Source organism: Aotus nancymaae, unplaced genomic scaffold (genome assembly GCF_030222135.1).
Source record: "Aotus nancymaae isolate 86718 unplaced genomic scaffold, 86718_ANA_hifiasm-v0.15.2.pri h1tg000036l, whole genome shotgun sequence".
NCBI classification, from domain to species: Eukaryota; Metazoa; Chordata; class Mammalia; order Primates; family Aotidae; genus Aotus; species Aotus nancymaae.
In genome coordinates, this window is record NW_026988450.1 from 54,253,074 (window position 1) to 54,270,285 (window position 17,212).

The following is a 17,212-nucleotide window of genomic DNA, read 5'->3' on the forward strand; positions in this document are numbered from 1 at the left end:
AACAGGCTGATGGGACCTAGAATGTTCTTTTTCTCCCCAGAGATGTGTAAACTCTGTTAGGATTAGGTGCAGCTGTAACAGTAGGTTCCCAGAAGTGGCCACAGGACTCTGGCTTGTATCCCATTGTCCACAACTTATTTTTATGGTGTGGTCCATGCTAAAAGAGAAGCTTCTGTTTTGTTGTTAGTTGGCCATGTGCCCGACTCTAAATTCTGTTACTATGGAGGGTTTTCAGATGATATAAAATGCATAGCTTTTATTTGCTTTGCTTGCTTATTAGAATAATTAATGAATGAAAGCATAATGTCAGTCAGTGCATTCACCATTCGTGCATTAGTTAATCCAGTAAATATTTATTGAACACTGGCTATGTCAGACATTGTAAGACATGTCGTGGTTACAATGGTAAGTAAACACAGGGAAAGTCCTTGATATCATAGAATTTACCTTGTAGTGAGAAAGCAGACATTAATAAAATAATCACACAAATGGTTCAGGATGGTTTGATCTAGTGAGGAAGGTCGGAGAAAATGTCTGTAAGAATGTGACACTTGGCCAGGCATAGTGCTCTTACCTGTAATCTTAGCACTTTGGGAAGCCAAGGCAGGAGGATGGCTTGAGCCCAAGAGTTTGAGACCAGCTTGGGAAACATAGGGAGACCTCATCTCTATAAAAAATAACGAACAGAAAACCTAGCAGGGCATGTTGGTGCACACCTTTGGTCCCAGCTACTTGGGAGGCTGAGGTAGTAGAGTTGCTTGGACCTGGGAGTTTGAGGCCACAGTGAACCATCATAGTACCACCGTCCAGCCTGGGTGACAGAGCAAGACCCTGTCTCAGAAAAAAAAGTGACACTTAAGCTGAAATCCAAGTTGATTATACATTAACTAGGCAAAAAGAAGTTACAGGGTTTCAGGTAGGGGGAACAGCAGTGGGCGACACCAGCGTGGTGGGCATGCAAGGAGAATGATAGAGACGGGTGTGAGTTGGGTCGGAGAGACCAGGAAGGACAGTGATCATAAGGCTAAGGACAAGAAAGAGTAAAGAGAGGAAGCATAAAGAGGAAGATAAATATTCTGAAAGCTGAAATACGAAATTGCCAATCTAAGCTTTCCATAAGCCACAGTAGAGAGAGAAAATGGAAGAGGAATATTATTCCAGTGGTCAAGCAGGAGGAAAAAACAGGATTTGTCAGGGGAAAGAAATGTTATCCCTTATTTGTGAGCTCTGAGAGTCATTCGTCTAATTAGAGTGTTTGAACTAGTGTTATATAAAGGGCATTCAGATATGGAACGATGCCTCTGTTAGGCCCAGAATATGCATTCTCTATTGGTTACTTCTCCAGCCTTAGCATTTTAAATGTGTGGCTTAAATAAAGTCCCATTTTAAAATACCATGAAACACTTTGATAATGAGTGATTGCTTATGAATAATGTTCTTAAATAAACACAGAGGCCAACAAACAGAAGGAATAGTGGTTTCTTGCTGGCAGAACAATAGAATTGTGATTGGTTTATAGCGGAGAATATCCTCATTTAGAGACCATAAGGTGTTACTGTGTCTCTTCTTTGGAACCAGAAATGTCTTAGCTATGTAGAATCTTTCTCTGCAGGAATGATATTAGTTACAGTGAGGCTTTTTGAAGAGAGGGTAGGGTAAAGGATAAAAAGAAAAATTATTTAAATATAAACTTTGAAATATAAATTTTAGAAATATCTTTTAAAATAGAATGGCTGGCTGGGTGCAGTGACTCATGCCTGTAATCCCAGCACTTTGGGAGGCTGCAGCACGAGGATCACTTGAGGCCAGGAGTTTGTGACTATCGTGGGCAATACAGTGAGACATTCTTATCTACAAAACATAAAAATAATTATGTGGTTATGGTGGCTTGGGCCTGTTGTTCTAGCTACTTGAGGCTGAAGCAGGAGGATTGCTTAAGCCGAGGAGTTCAAGGTTACAGTGAACTGCTGGCATCTCTGCACTCCAGCTTTGGCAAAGAGCAAGACTCTGACTCAAAAGAAAAATAGAATGACTTGTTTTCTTTTACTTGCTTATATATCTCACTCTTCCATGTGCTTATTGAGAAAAAAAGTGAGGAATAAAATTCTTAAAAGATAATAGTATTGAAAGTTGTCTTATTTTATCTCGTGGAAATTTTCCTTATGCATCAAATCTTCAGTGAACTTAAACTTTAAGAAAAATTCTTTTCACATGGAGGATAACATTGATAGCAGAGATGAATGTTCAGTACTATGCTCAATAATTCAATGTTCTTTCTTCCTAAGTTGTCAGTATTTTGATTGTGACTTTTACATGATGTCAGTGAACATAAAAATTAATATTTTCAATATTTTCCCCTTACTAGCTAGGATAAAACACTACAAATGACAGTAGTCATGCATTGACTCTAGAAATTGACTTTCTTCTCAATATGGCAGTGTTAGCCCTGGACACACTGTTATCAACTGTTTCAGGATTGTTTCCTCATCTGGGATCCTTAAATGTATAGCCAAATAAATGTGGGTTCTAGTTTTTTGATTTGCTTAATCTTTCATATTAAGGGGTCTGAAAAAAATGCTGTCAACATAATAACATTTTGTCAGATAGAAAAGCCCCAAGTAAGTTACAAAGAAGTCACATGCATTTTTAAAAATAATTGTATACTGAATATCACTACCCAGAACATGGTAAAACTCTACATTTTATTATACATAAGTAGTAAGTCAAAGGGAGACCTGAGTTAGAAACCAGGATAGGAGTCTACAAACATAATGGATCTGTTCTTTTCAAACAGTTGAAATGCCTATTTTTAAATTTTATTTTTAGGTATTGCCATAAAGGGTAACAGCTGCATGTTTTTATTTATTTTTATTTCTGGAGATAGAATCGTGTCTATAATTTGGTAACATAGAGTTAATTTAACATGACATCTCTGTTTGGATAGTCTATAACCAAACAATTGTTTCGAGCTAAATAATATTGTGAGGTTATTAGGCAAAGCAAACACAAACTGAATCTTACACTTTAATGTCCTCACCCTTCAGTATGAGCCGCAGTTTTCTGTTTTTGACTGTTACAGTCCTTTAACCAAAGCTATCTTGTCTGATGATAAAACCATAAATGTATGAAGCTTACACATTTTTCATCTCTTTTATGACCTTATCTTTCATGAGCTGCTTCTGTGAAGGTATCCTAACTATAGGAAGCACCTGGAAAACATATGTGATATCTATTCTCTGATAAGCAGTCGTGAACAAGAAAGTAGATCTGTCACTTCTGAACTGTTCATTGTTAAAAAATACTTTGATGATTTAGCTGATTGCAAAATACATTATAGGGATGACTAACAGCTACAGTAACACTTCTAGTCAAGAAAGTTCAATAGTCATATTGTACAAGAATTTCTGCAAGAGGTTAATATTGATAGAAACTACATGGATTAAAAGAGCAAGGTTGAGAAGGGCTGTTTACTTGCATGACTGCTTTCAAACACTGCTGCTATTCTGTGCTGAAAAAGTGACTGTCTCAGAATGTGGCAAATCTTTAATTTCTACAGAAGTATTTAACTTTCAGTGAAAAGGTGTTTGTTTGTGGTTTTTAAATTATTTTTGCCTGGCAAGTGGAGCCACTGCTTTTACCACTTTACCAACAATACCTAATATGGTATTTAAAGATTCTGTTTCATGTGTTTCAAAGACTATATTCTAGTGTTCCTCGAGCCATTTATGCTGTGCATTATATTGCTCAATAACACCTTCAATTTCCTCCTATAGGACTCTCATTGATTCTGAAACCTAGACTAAGAAAAATGGAAAGGCCCACGAAATACGTATGATATCTTTTAAAAGAGTAACAAAAGGGTTTAATCTTGCAACGGAAAACCATTAACTCCATAGCTGTAATTTTAGAAATATGGATTTTGTTACTGCTTGACATTTATTCCATTTCATCGTCTTATGAATTGGTTGCCAGATATATGTAGTGGTTATCCCATTAAATATGTTTGTGCTTTGCTGAAAATACACTGAAATTTCTATTTAGAAGTATATGAATAAAAAATTTAGAACACCAATGAATGGATGTCAAATGAGTGCTTAGCTCTTTCTGTAATTCTCTTCTCGGCATCTTTCTTCTGTCTTCTTTTCCTACCAACACAGCTTGTGAAGCAATATCTCAACAAACTTGTTATTATCTTGCTGTTAATTATTCATTTCAGTTTTCCTAAGCTAGTCTAGTGTACTGATTTCAAACATAGAATCAAAAATGTGTCGAAGTGAAAAAAAGGTTGGTAATAAAGTCAATTTCATTTAGACGAGGAAGAAGCTTGGGTTAATATCAAAATAAAGTTCTATTTATAACTTTTCCATGAGAATAAATATATTGGAAGGAAAGAAGCAAGTCTCTATTGTGAGGAAAAAATAGTTTCTTAAAAGTAATTCAGAGATTTTATGTTTAATTATTTTAATCACTTATTTTTCGTTAATAGAAAGGATTAAAAATGAATCATGTCAAAATATTACCATAAAAATGAGAACTAGTTTTCTGAGATAAAGTTTGAAGATGAAGAGTCTAAAAGTTGGAAAATTGTGACATATTTTATTTATTTAATAGAAAGAACGTGCTGAAAGCAATCAGCTGGCAAATGTAATGATAATGCAGAATGTTATGGTAAAAAGAATGAAATGAAAATCTAATTGTTTAACTGGCCAGTGAGCAATGGTAACTGATTAACATTTGTCTGTAGTTGATTTTACTAAGTGCCAAGTAAAATAGTAAACCTTAGGAAAAATACAATGCTTATGAAGATCCAATCCATTAAACATCTCATTTTAATATGCAAGCATAATGAAGAAATGGGCTTAAATATGGTAAGGGAAAAAGCAGCTGTCAGATCACATCCTGCTGTCTCTGTTGCTTGCCATGTAGTTGACTTTGACTGTAATGTCCTAATAGGTTAGGGGCATGGTCTTTGGAGTCAGACTAACTTGGGATCAAATATTGGTTCTGCCACTTAGTAGTAGTGTGCCTGGGAATCTTTCCACATCTCACCCCCTCAGTTCATTTTTCTGAACTACAGGAATATTAATACATGGAAGAGCTGTTGATGTGATGTTTATAAAGCAGTCAGCAATGTACCTAGTGCTGAGCAGTGCTTAAGAGCTGGTAGCCATGTTTAGATTTAATATAGAATCTAATCTTGATGACGTGATCTATACCTTATTCATCTTTATGATTTCAGTATTTTGCATATGGCAGATATTGGAATGAATATCAATTAAATTCTGATCCATCCTATTTTCTATGTCCAAATTTATCATTTCATATGACATTCTTTTGTTTTAGTCATCTTTCTGTTTTTTTATTTGCATTCTTTCTTTTAAAAATATGATTAAATAATTAGAAACTTTATTCTTTCCTCTTTGAATTTATTTTTATTAATGTGATATATATTGCATACACCTTACCTAGTTTTATAAGTAGCTTAAAATAAGTACAAAATGTAATTTATTTTGAGTGGTTAAATGTATATACTTAACTACTTTTGTAGTGCTTCTTTAAATACTCTCCAATACTTATTTTCAATATTTCTATTTGTAATGCATGAAACAAATTAGAGCAAATCATTCAATGAATCTAGGTTATCAATATTGAGTATTACTCCCAAGTTGAAATCTAAGCTTGACAGTTCTGATTTGGCAGTTAAGTGACATTTAATGAAAGTTTTTTAATGATACAAAACTACTAGTTCAATCAACCACTTAATAGGTTGAATTACAATATTTTCTATCTTGCTGTTTTCTTTTTCTGTCGGATACTGGATGAGAATGAATCATGGGTAAATTTGGCATATACTGAATGAAGGAAAGGACTTCACTCAGTCAGCCATTAGACGGTCGAAGTATTTTTCAAACTATTTTTTTTAGCATCTTAAAAGTTCTTCTGGATAATACTCTCATATCATTGAACTGTCTAGTTTCAGAACCTTCAAGCTGCCATGTTTCCTGCACAATAACTTAATTACTATAATCTTTTTCCCATGGGATTCTTTATAAAGGTGGCTACCATTTTTAATCTTAAAAATTGTTTTTGGCTGTGCAAGGTGGCTAACGCCTGTAATCTCAGCACTTTGGAAAACCAAGGCGAGGGATCACCAGAGGTCAGGAGTTGGTGACCAGCCTGGCCAACATGGTGAAACCCCGTCTGCACTAAAAATACAAAAATTAGCCAGGCACAGTGGCGCATGCCTGAAATCCCAGCTATTCAGGAGGCTGAGGCAGGAGAATTGCTGAACCCTGGAGGTGGAGTTTGCAGTGAGCCAAGATCGTGCCACTGCATTCCAGCCTGGGCAACAGGGTAAGACTCTGTCTCAAAAACAAAAACAAAAACAAAAACGTTGTTTCTAGTCATATAGCCTCAGGCTACAAAACCTACAGAGTTTAGTTCCACATCTTCAAATTTTCAGATATTTATTGGTTTCTTCTTCCAAGAAACTTCTGTGGCATCAAACCTGGGTTTGTTGTCATGCTTGTTCGTTCCTGTCCCAGCGTGAACTTCTCCCCTCAAAGCACTTATCACACCAGCTTCTAATTCCCTGTTGATCTGTCTCCATCCGATACTGGTCTATATGTGATATATGAGAGAAGTCATTTGTTTTATATTCTCAGTCCCCAACACAGTGCCTGGGCCCTAAAAAAGCAGTGTTTTAATGAACTAATAAAGGACACTTTGTATCACTTCTGTTTAACAGAGGTGAACATTTCAACTGGATCATTTTCTTTAAGTTCTAATTTTTGTGATAACTGATTGTTCAGCAATGTATTCTTCCAGATACACTCCTTTCTATTTTTTCTCTTATTTTTTCTTCCAAAAATATGTAATTTGCCTAATAAAATATTTTGGGGTAGATTTAACTGTGATCTCACAAAAATTGGGAGAAAGAATGTGTGAGACATGAGTGTTGTTACAGAATGAGTAAGGGAGAACTCAGAAGACCAGAAGTCTGACAAGGTGTGTTCTCAGGAACTTAGTAAATATGGGTTGATTACTGTATTTGTATCACATGGTCATATCCGTTCCCCGACTGAAATACCTCCAGTGTTTCTCATTGCATTAAACATGAAGGTAGAACTCCAAATTTCATTATATGGCTTCTTCATGGTCAGTCTCTTTTTATGCTTCGGTGTGTAAATTTCTATAATTTGTGTCTTATCACTTGGAATTATTCATGAACTGTCTTAATTATAGGTTTTTTTCAGTGGCTACTGCTCTTATGCATATTGCCTATTTCCCCAACTGGAATATATGGTCCTCAACAGAAAGTACTGGGTTTGTTTGGTTGATTGGTTGGTTTTTTTTTGCTTTTTCATATTTCTCAGTGTATTTTCAAAAGTAAGTGTGAGTAATGTATGGTTGATTGAATTTTGCATGGCACCATATGTTTCCAACAACTAAAATTGTAACAATAAAATGCAGGAAGACTTACTCCTTTGTGTGAGGACAATGCAGTCAATACCTGAATATAAAATAACTTCTCAAAGTGGTTGTACTTAGATTTTATTCTCTGTTATCTGGGCCCCTGGATATATAAGTTTTAGCAGTGTGGCCTCATGGTTGCTTGTTACTGGGTTGCTCTGGGATTATTATTCAGGTGTTCATGGTTGTCTCCTCAACTGGAGGAGAGATGTAAAGAGAAAGGATGTTTTGGAAAGAATGCGAAACTACCAATTCGAGAACTCAAATTTAATTTATAAACTTGTACAATTTTTGTTTTTGGTGGCCTTTTTATGATGTCATAGCCCTACTATCCTGCTTGTTGGGGAAAGGAGATTTACATAAAACTGCTTCAATCTGCCACCCCTGTAATGTGTAGGAAGCACTTATTGCTGGAACATGAGATCTGAGGAAGTTCCTTATGCAGAAACTAATATGGTAGCTGTAAGATCATAGATAAGTTATCGATCTATCTGTGCATCAATTTCCTGAATAGTAAATTGATCTAATTTGGGCTACATGATTTCCAAAGTCTCCTCTGTTGCTCAAATCCCTGTGTTTCAAAATTCATAAGGAATGAGAAAAATGCTTGGGAGGAGTGGATGCTATTTAAAAATTAAAAACTGTAGGGTATATTTTCTTCTTCTTTTTTTTAAATTGCATTTTAGGTTTGAGGGTACATGTGAAGAACATGCAAGACTGTTGCATAGGTACACACATGGCAGTGTGATTTGCTGCCTTCCTTCCCTTCACCTATATCTGGCATTTCTTCCCATGCTACCTCTCCCCAACTCCCCACACCCCGCTGTCCCTCCCCTATTTCCCCTCAACAGACCCCAGTGTGTGGTGCTCCCCTCCCTGTGTCCATGTGATCTCATTGTTCAACACCCTCCTATGAGTGAGAACATGCGGTGTTTGATTTTCTGTTCTTGTGTCAGTTTGCTGAGAATGATGGTTTCCAGGTTCATCCATGTCCCTACAAAGGACATGAACTCATCGTTTTTTATGGCTGCATAGTATTCCATAGTGTATATGTGCCACATTTTCCTTGTCCAGTCTATCATCGATGGGCATTTGGGTTGGTTCCAGGTCTTTGCTATTGTAAACAGTGCTGCAGTGAACATTCGTGTGCATGTGTCCTTATAGTAGAACGATTTATAATCCTTTTTCTATTCTTTACCATTGAGGAGAACAATTCCTTTGTATACATCCCTGAATTAGTTCCCAGAGTGAAACTCCATTCAGTCTGTGGAAATATAATCAAAAGGTCACTCACCTAAGTGGTAAATAATTGTGTGTATTCTAGTCTCCATGAAAAATTAAGTGTTGAAAAGGTCAATGTTTCCCCAAATTGGTATCCCTAGTGGCACTCGAGAAGATTAAGATGGTACACTGATATTTTATTACATAGCCTTGAATCAATGGTAAGACAGTTCTCAAGTTTCTTATATTTTTTGTATATCAGTGAGAATGTCTCAACTTCATATTACCATTTATCACTTAAATGCTCCCCTAGTACTTGCTGCTCTTTCTAATACAAAGCAATGAGGTAGAAACTCAGAGTCTAAATAGACATGGTAGCTAGCATTTAATAATATTACGTGTATTTTTGTTGAATCTATTTTTATGATTACTTTCTATTTTTGACGTGATATTTTCCCTTTATAGTAGGGATAAAGTTTTTGTTTTCATATATGTTTTTAAAGTACGTTTTTTTTTTAATTTATGAAATGTTATTAAAAATGATTCAATTTAAAGAAAGTATTACCCAAAATATTCCATACATGATGACTGGCCCCAAATCATGAAAGTAGCATAAGAAGTTGGGAAGAAATGGAGTGTATCAGTAAGAGTCCATGAGGAAACTGATGGTATGGTCACTGGGTTTAACTAAAGGGATTTTAGTGAAGGGATAGTGTACAAGGTGTGGGTGGGACTAAGGATGCCAACTAGGGATGAGAAGCATCTAAGGGTTCACCACAGTAGGAAGCTGTTAGCACTTCTGGTCTCAAAAGACAGGAGAGAAGATGCTGATGCAGAATCAGGAGCAGGAGGGTACTACAGAACAGGAGCTCTGTGTCTGCAATATAGTCACTGCTAGCAACTAAAGACCATAAAGAAGGAAAGGAATAAGGGAGGAGTACCTGACCTCTCTCTCCCCTGCCTCTGATCCTCTGCCATGCTATCAGTGCCTCTAGTGTCTGAACTCAGACATCAGAGGCCAAGGGAGCCCCCAGTGATGGAGTCCACAGGAGTTCAGGATCCCTGGGTCACAAAGCAGGACTGAGAAAGAAGAGAGCGGGTTAGGGCCAGCAAGAAGGGGTAAGCAGAGAATGTCCAGGAGACATCAGGGTTCTCCCCCAGAGCTGACATCGTGAATCTAATTATGCCAGTCTGCTAATTACATGACATTAGTTCAGTACTTATATATATGCAGGGGTGACAGTCAAAGACTAATCAGGTGTGGCATGGGATCTGACCAATCTGAACAGATACCATGAACCTCCTGCTCACCAGGCTTTCATCCCATAGTTTCTAAATGGAGAGAAGTGGGAGGAGGCTCAGTAGAGAAGGGCCAGAGCAGGTAGTCAAGCAGCGGGGAACTTGATTAGTTTAGGGCTAGCATCTATGTAACCTGCAAAAAGGGGCACAGAAGATAAACCCTTTTTTTGTTCCTGAGCCTGTGTGCTTTTCTTATGGTACTTGGACCTTACCTTGTATTTTCAGTTGTCAACTTACTCTCCTTAATTTTGTTTATATTTTCAAAAAAGGACTGTCTTTTTCTGTAAATATCTTAGTGCATCTACCATAGTTCCTTAACATAGTAGATGCTCAATACATATTTTATGAAGGGAATTTCATTGGTATTCATTTTGATAGTTCCAAAAGGAAAAGTTAACTCAATTTCTAAAAATCTTTCAATTCTGGACTTGGGCTTCAGTGATTTGGTTTATGTATTTTATTCTTTAATATCCACCAGAATCAATACTCTCTGATAAGTAAACTGAGTTCAACAGAGCAGACCCTGGGTTTCTACATTCCTTCTCGTTACATTCCAGTTTTTAAATTCATTTTATGAAACTACACATTGAAATGAATCTAAAATATGTGGAATTTTAACTTCAAAACTCATATTAACATTATGTTACGTGTCATTTGTCACAATCATGATTTCCTGAAAATTCTGTATTTCCTAAGTTACTTTGAAAGTTTTTAGAAGTTCAATTTTTTCTTTGTATAATTATATAAAGGTTTAAGTAGTATTAGAGAGTTGGGCAACTATGTGGAAAATAGTTATTGGATACTTCAGAGAAAGCTAGATAGGCAAGCAATTTAATTTAAAAATCTTAGCATTATTAAATTCAAGGCATAGTTGCTGTGATTTTAGTATTCATTTTTTTCTGTCTTCATATTTTCTTATTTGTTTTTCATTTTATTACCATTTATGACAAAATATTAGTTAATGTTTTTATGTATGCATCATATTAAAGTGGATTACTTTTCCTTAAAAGCAGCACATACTTTGTTACATTATCACTTAAAATGAAGGTACTCATTAATTAGACTTTTTACTTTTAAAGTATGGTTGTATCATTAAGGTTTCTCCTTTACCATAACTATATTTTTGCTCAGAATGTTACTGCCTTTTTAATGTGAAAATGATGGCACAAAATCATAGAAACTAGCTGTACTTACTCAAGCAAAAGTATATCTTTATAGTTTCTTTGTGAGGAATTGAGTCACTGGCTAATCATTTAATTATGGCCTTTTATACTGCATTCTTAAAACAAATAAGACCAAGTCTTAGGAAGCATAAAGCTGGGGAAATATAAAAATGTTCTTCAGAGTAATCTAAATTCAACCAAAACCATATGTATGTCTTATTCTATGATATTTATTTATCTGCATCTTGCCTTTAGCAAGGTTATAATTTGGAAATAAATGAGTTAAGTTTTTCTGTATTGAAAATACCAGAAAAAATATAAACTGCAATTTGATTTTCTTCTCATATATATTAGTAGCTCCAAAGGAAAATTTACATGGAAATGTGCTTTATTGTTTATACTACTTAACTTCCTTCATTTATTGATAATGACTGATTTTCTTTATTATGAAGCCACAATAGATATCAAAATAATCACAAACATTTGTTAGTATAATGACAATATATATAACAAACCTGTAATTAGATATATAATATAAGGTTAGCCCTTTATGAAGATGTGAATGTGAAGTAGAGGGCTTTGCTCATTTTTTTTTCTCTTCTTGTGTTGGTGTTTTCCAGGTGATGATGAAGGAATCCAGGAGACAGCAGAATCAGATGGGGATACACAGTCAGAGAAACCAGGGCAACCTGGAGTTGACACAGATGACTGGGATGGACCAGGTAGGAGAGAAAATTTAAAATTCAACCATCTTTGCTACTGTTAGAAATACACATTTTTTTTTTTTCTTGAACATTAGTTAGCTTGCAAAAAATGTTTTTGTATGTGCTGGTTATATGAGAGTTTAAAGATTATTATTTAAAATTTTTTTAGATTTTTGTTATTTAAATTATAAAAATCAAAGTGTTACCTCTGCTTGAAGTTTCTGTCATTTTTTTCTTTTATCTTCATGTAAAATTAGTAAATTCTACTTGCTTCGTCTTTGAACAAAAGATCTTTCAGCAACGTCCAGATTTCAATTGGGCACAATATTAAAGCTTACAAACAAGAAACAGTAATACTTCAAAGAACTATCACTTTAAGTTTAGTCTTGTTTTAAGTCATAGGTTGAACCTCAGTACATGTTTAGAAGTTTAGAAAATATCAAAAGATGCTCCCCTTTGATTTAAGGTTTTGGTAACATTTTCATTTTGATGACTAAAATTAAATTTGATTTTAAAGATCCTGACATTTAATCATCTAAAGGAAAACAAAAACTGATCAAAATACTCCACCATACCAATATAAATTTATGTAAATATATAACAGTCAAAAGAACTCTGCAGAAAAAAGCCTTTATATTTGGTGCAAAGTAATTTACAATTGATAGTATATTTATAAATGGAGACTATTATGTCATAAGGTTTAAGAATATAAGTGAGTTTTGAAATAGTTTTAGCCATAATTTCCAAAGCAGTAACATTTTTCATTAAGAAAGATCCCTATATTTCAATCACATTTTCACCCTTGCATGACTTTGCAAATTGCTCTCTGCTGTACGTGAAGAAGAGAGGAACTCCAGCAGTAATTTTCTGAAACCAGCAGCTGGAAAATATAATGCAAACAAAAATGAAGATACAGTATATCTGATTATTATGATGTCATTTCTAATGTTATTCATCATACACACAAATGTTTGTATTCTATATAGTATAACATAATGCTATACAAGATTTTAGATCAAAAATGCATTATATTTAAAGTAGCTTATTACCACATTTTAAGAGTTTGAAGGAAAATACAGCCTTCTGGCATTTTCACCTTATTGCATAATGCTTCTTTTCCATGTGGGGAAGGACTCCCATGATTAAAAAACAAACGAAAAAACAAAAACAAAACAGGAAAAAGATTTTCAGAACATCTTGACTTTGTCATGGAGGTTACCTCTAACTTAAAAACAGTGAATCAACTTTTATATCTTATAGTTCTTTTTTTTTTTTTTGAGACAGGGTCTGACTCTCTTGCCCAGTCTGGGGTGCAGTGGTGTGATCTTGGCTCACTGCTGCAGACTTCACTTCCCAGTCTCAAGTGATCGTCCCACCTCAGCCCCCCAAGTAGCTAGGATTTCAAGCATGCAGCACCACACCTCGGTAATTTTTATGTTTTTTGTAGAGCTGGGGTCTCACCTTGTAGCCCAGGCTGGTCTCAAAATCCTGAGCTCAAATGATTCGCCCAACTCAGCCTCCCAAAGTGCGAGGATTACAGGCATGAGCCCCTGTACCCAGCCTCTTACAGTTTTTTATTCATGGAATTGAGTATGTATATGTTATATACAAGTGTTTTTACATTTAAAATTAGTTTAGATGGCCTTTTAGATATGCCTGTTTGCAAAAAGGTACATTCTGGCTTACTCTCATGGTGGGGAAAATTTGTAGGGAGTAGGTTTTTATCTTTGTTTATGTTTGGGACCCATAGCTTTTCCAATGACTCAGGAGTACATAAGCTAATTTTAGGGGATAAAATGCCTGCCACATGCTGTACATCCAATGCTACCTTTTCCAGGAAGCTTTTCCAGAAATAAAGTTGTATTTGTGGCTAAAAAATAGAGGGGGAGAGAAAGGGAACAAGGTGAAGAATTATGCTGTCATTCAAAATGAAGAATTTTCCATTTTTATTTAAATTTATTTTATATATTCAATTTAATGTTTTTATTTAATTGACATTGGTAAAAAAAAAAAACAAAAAACTTTATACTCTTTTCTGGGCACATGTGGTTATGTTAAAACTTTAGAGAGAAAATATATATCTCTAAGTAGGTATGCCTACAAAAAAATTTCTTCTTTGCCTATTATAAAATAAATAACTTTTTTTCTCTATAGATATTTAGCCAAAAAAGGGTTTTATTATTATGAAACTCCCTGAATTGAAGTTGATTCATAACAAAATAATATCTATTTACTTTTCAAGGTAGAGTATTCATTAATTTCCTTTAATCAGGAGATTCAGGAGAAAGTAGGGGAGTATTTTATGCTTTCGCTACTGCATAAACAGCAATTACTTCGACATTATTAATGCAAATTTTGTTATTAATGAAATAGTATTGGGATTTTCCAACTGGAGTCAGGAGATAAAATTGTGCAACTTTATTGACTGTTTCCAAACATATTGGAAAATGGGCTTTACTAATGGTTACCCCATTTACCCTGATGTGACTATTACATATTGTTTCCCTGTCTCAAAATATCTCATAGACCCCATGAATCTATATACCTACTGTGTACCCACAAAAATTAAAAATTAATAAAAAATAAAATAGGCTTTAGATTCCATGGGTTTAGGTTCAGTTACGGATTTCATGCTCACTAGCTGGTAGATTTTTGGCAAATGACCTACTCTCTCATTGCCTATATCCTCATTTGTAATAAACATAAAATAATATTAACAGCTCTTAGAGAATTAAATCAGATCATACACATAAAATATCAGCGATCACTATTGTGGCTTTGCAATTGTTGAGTCTTGAAGCAGAACCTTTTAACATTCTTCTCTGAGTTTATAATGCCCAGTAGTATATCTGACGAAATAAAGAGAAAAGTTTTGTTATGCTAATTTAATTTTGAGTTTAGTCACAAATTATATTGATTAAGATATTAGGTACTGAAATAGATTTGGATTTCAAGGTCTTCTCTAATTTTAAGGTTCTCCTCGTCAGTTCTGACAATCACCCTTAGAGAGATGGTTTTCTCTAAAAATAGAACAGAATCAAAGGACAAGGAAATTATCTAAAGAATTTGAGGCATAGAGCTGACATCATTTAAGATGGATCAGGATTTATCTTTTTTTAAAAGAGTTTGATTGAAGATGACTCCACAACCTTTCTTGATGGCTGAGTTCAGTAATGAATCAACTCCTGTCTGAAGTGTTCCTTTTTATCAAATGCAAATTCCACAGTGTAAAATACTTTTTTCTCACGTTATTCAACTAAAAGATACGTTTTGTTATGACAATTGCGCACACCTTTGTCAGCTGTTATGATTAAGTGGAACCTAAACAATCATTAAGAAAATTATCTTACATGGACATTTCTGTGATGAAATTCTTTCATGTTTAAATGTTTCTGATTCTTATTTAAGTATACTTCAAGTCCCTATGAATCTTTCATGGTTTGAATGAAATGCTGGACACACATTAAGCTAGTAAGGTTCAGGCCAATATAAAAGTCATTATCGGCTGGGTGCAGTGGCTCACGCCTGTAATCCCAGCACTTTGGGAGGCTGAGGTGGGTGGATCACAAGGTCAAGAGATCTAGACCATCCTGGCCAATGATGAAACCCCATCTCTACTAAAAATACAAAAATCAGCTGGGTGTGGTGACACATGCCAGTAGTTCCAGCTACTCGGGAGGCTGAGGCAGGAGAATTGCTTGAAACTAGGAGGCGAAGGTTGCAGTGAGCTGAGATTGAGCCACTACACTCTAGCCTGGTGACAGAGCGAGACTCTGTCTCAAAAAAAAAAAAAAAAAGTCTTTATCTTATTATTTGAGTATATCTCACATCTATTTTTAAATGTAATTGTTCTTTCTTGCTTTTAAAAGTATACTTAGACACTTATTTGGTTGGAATCTAATTCATAAAGCATTTGCTTTTCACTCATCTGGTTTTTCATCTGTATTTGCCTATATTTTATTTATATCATCTGTCTTCTTTGTAGTAAACATCTTTTCTTTTCTTTGATAGTCCTAACAAGTTTTGTGTTTTATCACTCTCTCAAGTTCTTCAGTTTACCAATATCCTTATACATCTAATTATTCAATAAATATTTATTTTGCATTTATTGTAATAATTGTTAAAAGTACTTGAGAGAAGTTCAAGGTGTAGCATGATGCTGTCCATATTCTCATTTTTTTGATGTCATTTTCCTGCTGTTGGCTTCTTTAATTATTTATGTTCCGTATTTGAGTAACTGATGCAATAATTAAACATTTCATAGACTGGAGAGTGGGGCATGATTTAAACTACAGAATGAAGCATATGGATTTTAGATTCTGGCATGTTAAGTTCAGAAGTTTAGGCCAAGTTTCAGTTTCCTTATCTGTAAAATGGAAATAATAACAGCTACCTTGAAATACTGTGATCAGGATGCAATTTGAAAGCGATGATATTTACAAAATGTCCAGCATAGAACTTGGGAGAGAGTAGGACTTGCTAAATGTAAGTGGTCTTCCCTTATCCTAGGACTGAACTTTGTTAAACATTTTTCCCTCTGTCCTTTCAGACTGACCAATCGTTAGAATGTTGACCTTAATTTGAAAACGGTGTTTACATCCCTAGCAATCTTAAGAACCACATTCCATGACCAAAGTATGTTTTATGTACCTGTATTTAGAAGGAGACTAGGAAAAGAAAATTTAAGTGAATCTTTATAAATCTGTCATCTACCTTTATGAAACAAGCACCTTAAAGGTCCTATCTTACTTATATCAACTTTCAGTATGCTAATTATCTGGATTCGCTTGTTAAAACATGGTTACTTCTTTTTGCACTTGGGAATAGTGAAAATCTGATTTGTCTGGTACAGTATTGAATGAAATCTTGGTCTTACCATCAGGCTTATAGCAGCTATAATTGAAACTTCCAGGAGCTCTAATAAAGGAAAACATCATGCTACTTAAATATGCAAATAAGTACATGTAACCCCCCAATAGCATGTGTTAATGCAGACATACACAGGTATAACGTTTTGAGCAGGTATTGAGATTCTTTGATTCAAACTTTCCAGGATAAGTGTATGCCTCTATTTAAATAGATTTTAATATTTAAATGTTAAGCTTTGGGTCCTTTTTATAAAACAAAAAAGAAAACCAAACAGTATTTCGATGGTTGATGAATTAATATAATGCAATTAGTAATTTTTTATATTATACATTATCAAATATTAAAACTTGCTACATAGGTGAATTAGACTATCCATCAAAGGCAAATTATTTTGGGGTAATGTAATGAATGGAGAAGACCAAAAACATTCCTTCTGTTTATATCTTGCCTCTGCCACTAATCAACTTTGTGACTTTGAGCAAG

General features: G+C 34.7%; 1 protein-coding gene across 1 annotated transcript in view; it reads left to right on the top strand.

The window, feature by feature from the left end:
- ZFPM2 (zinc finger protein, FOG family member 2) overlaps positions 1-17,212 on the top strand; it is a 469,074-nt gene that overhangs the window by 108,282 nt on the left and 343,580 nt on the right. Inside the window, exon 3 of the mRNA XM_021675646.2 lies at positions 11,777-11,878. Coding sequence (XP_021531321.2) covers positions 11,777-11,878 — 102 coding nt within the window. The remainder of the gene's footprint in view (positions 1-11,776; positions 11,879-17,212) is intronic.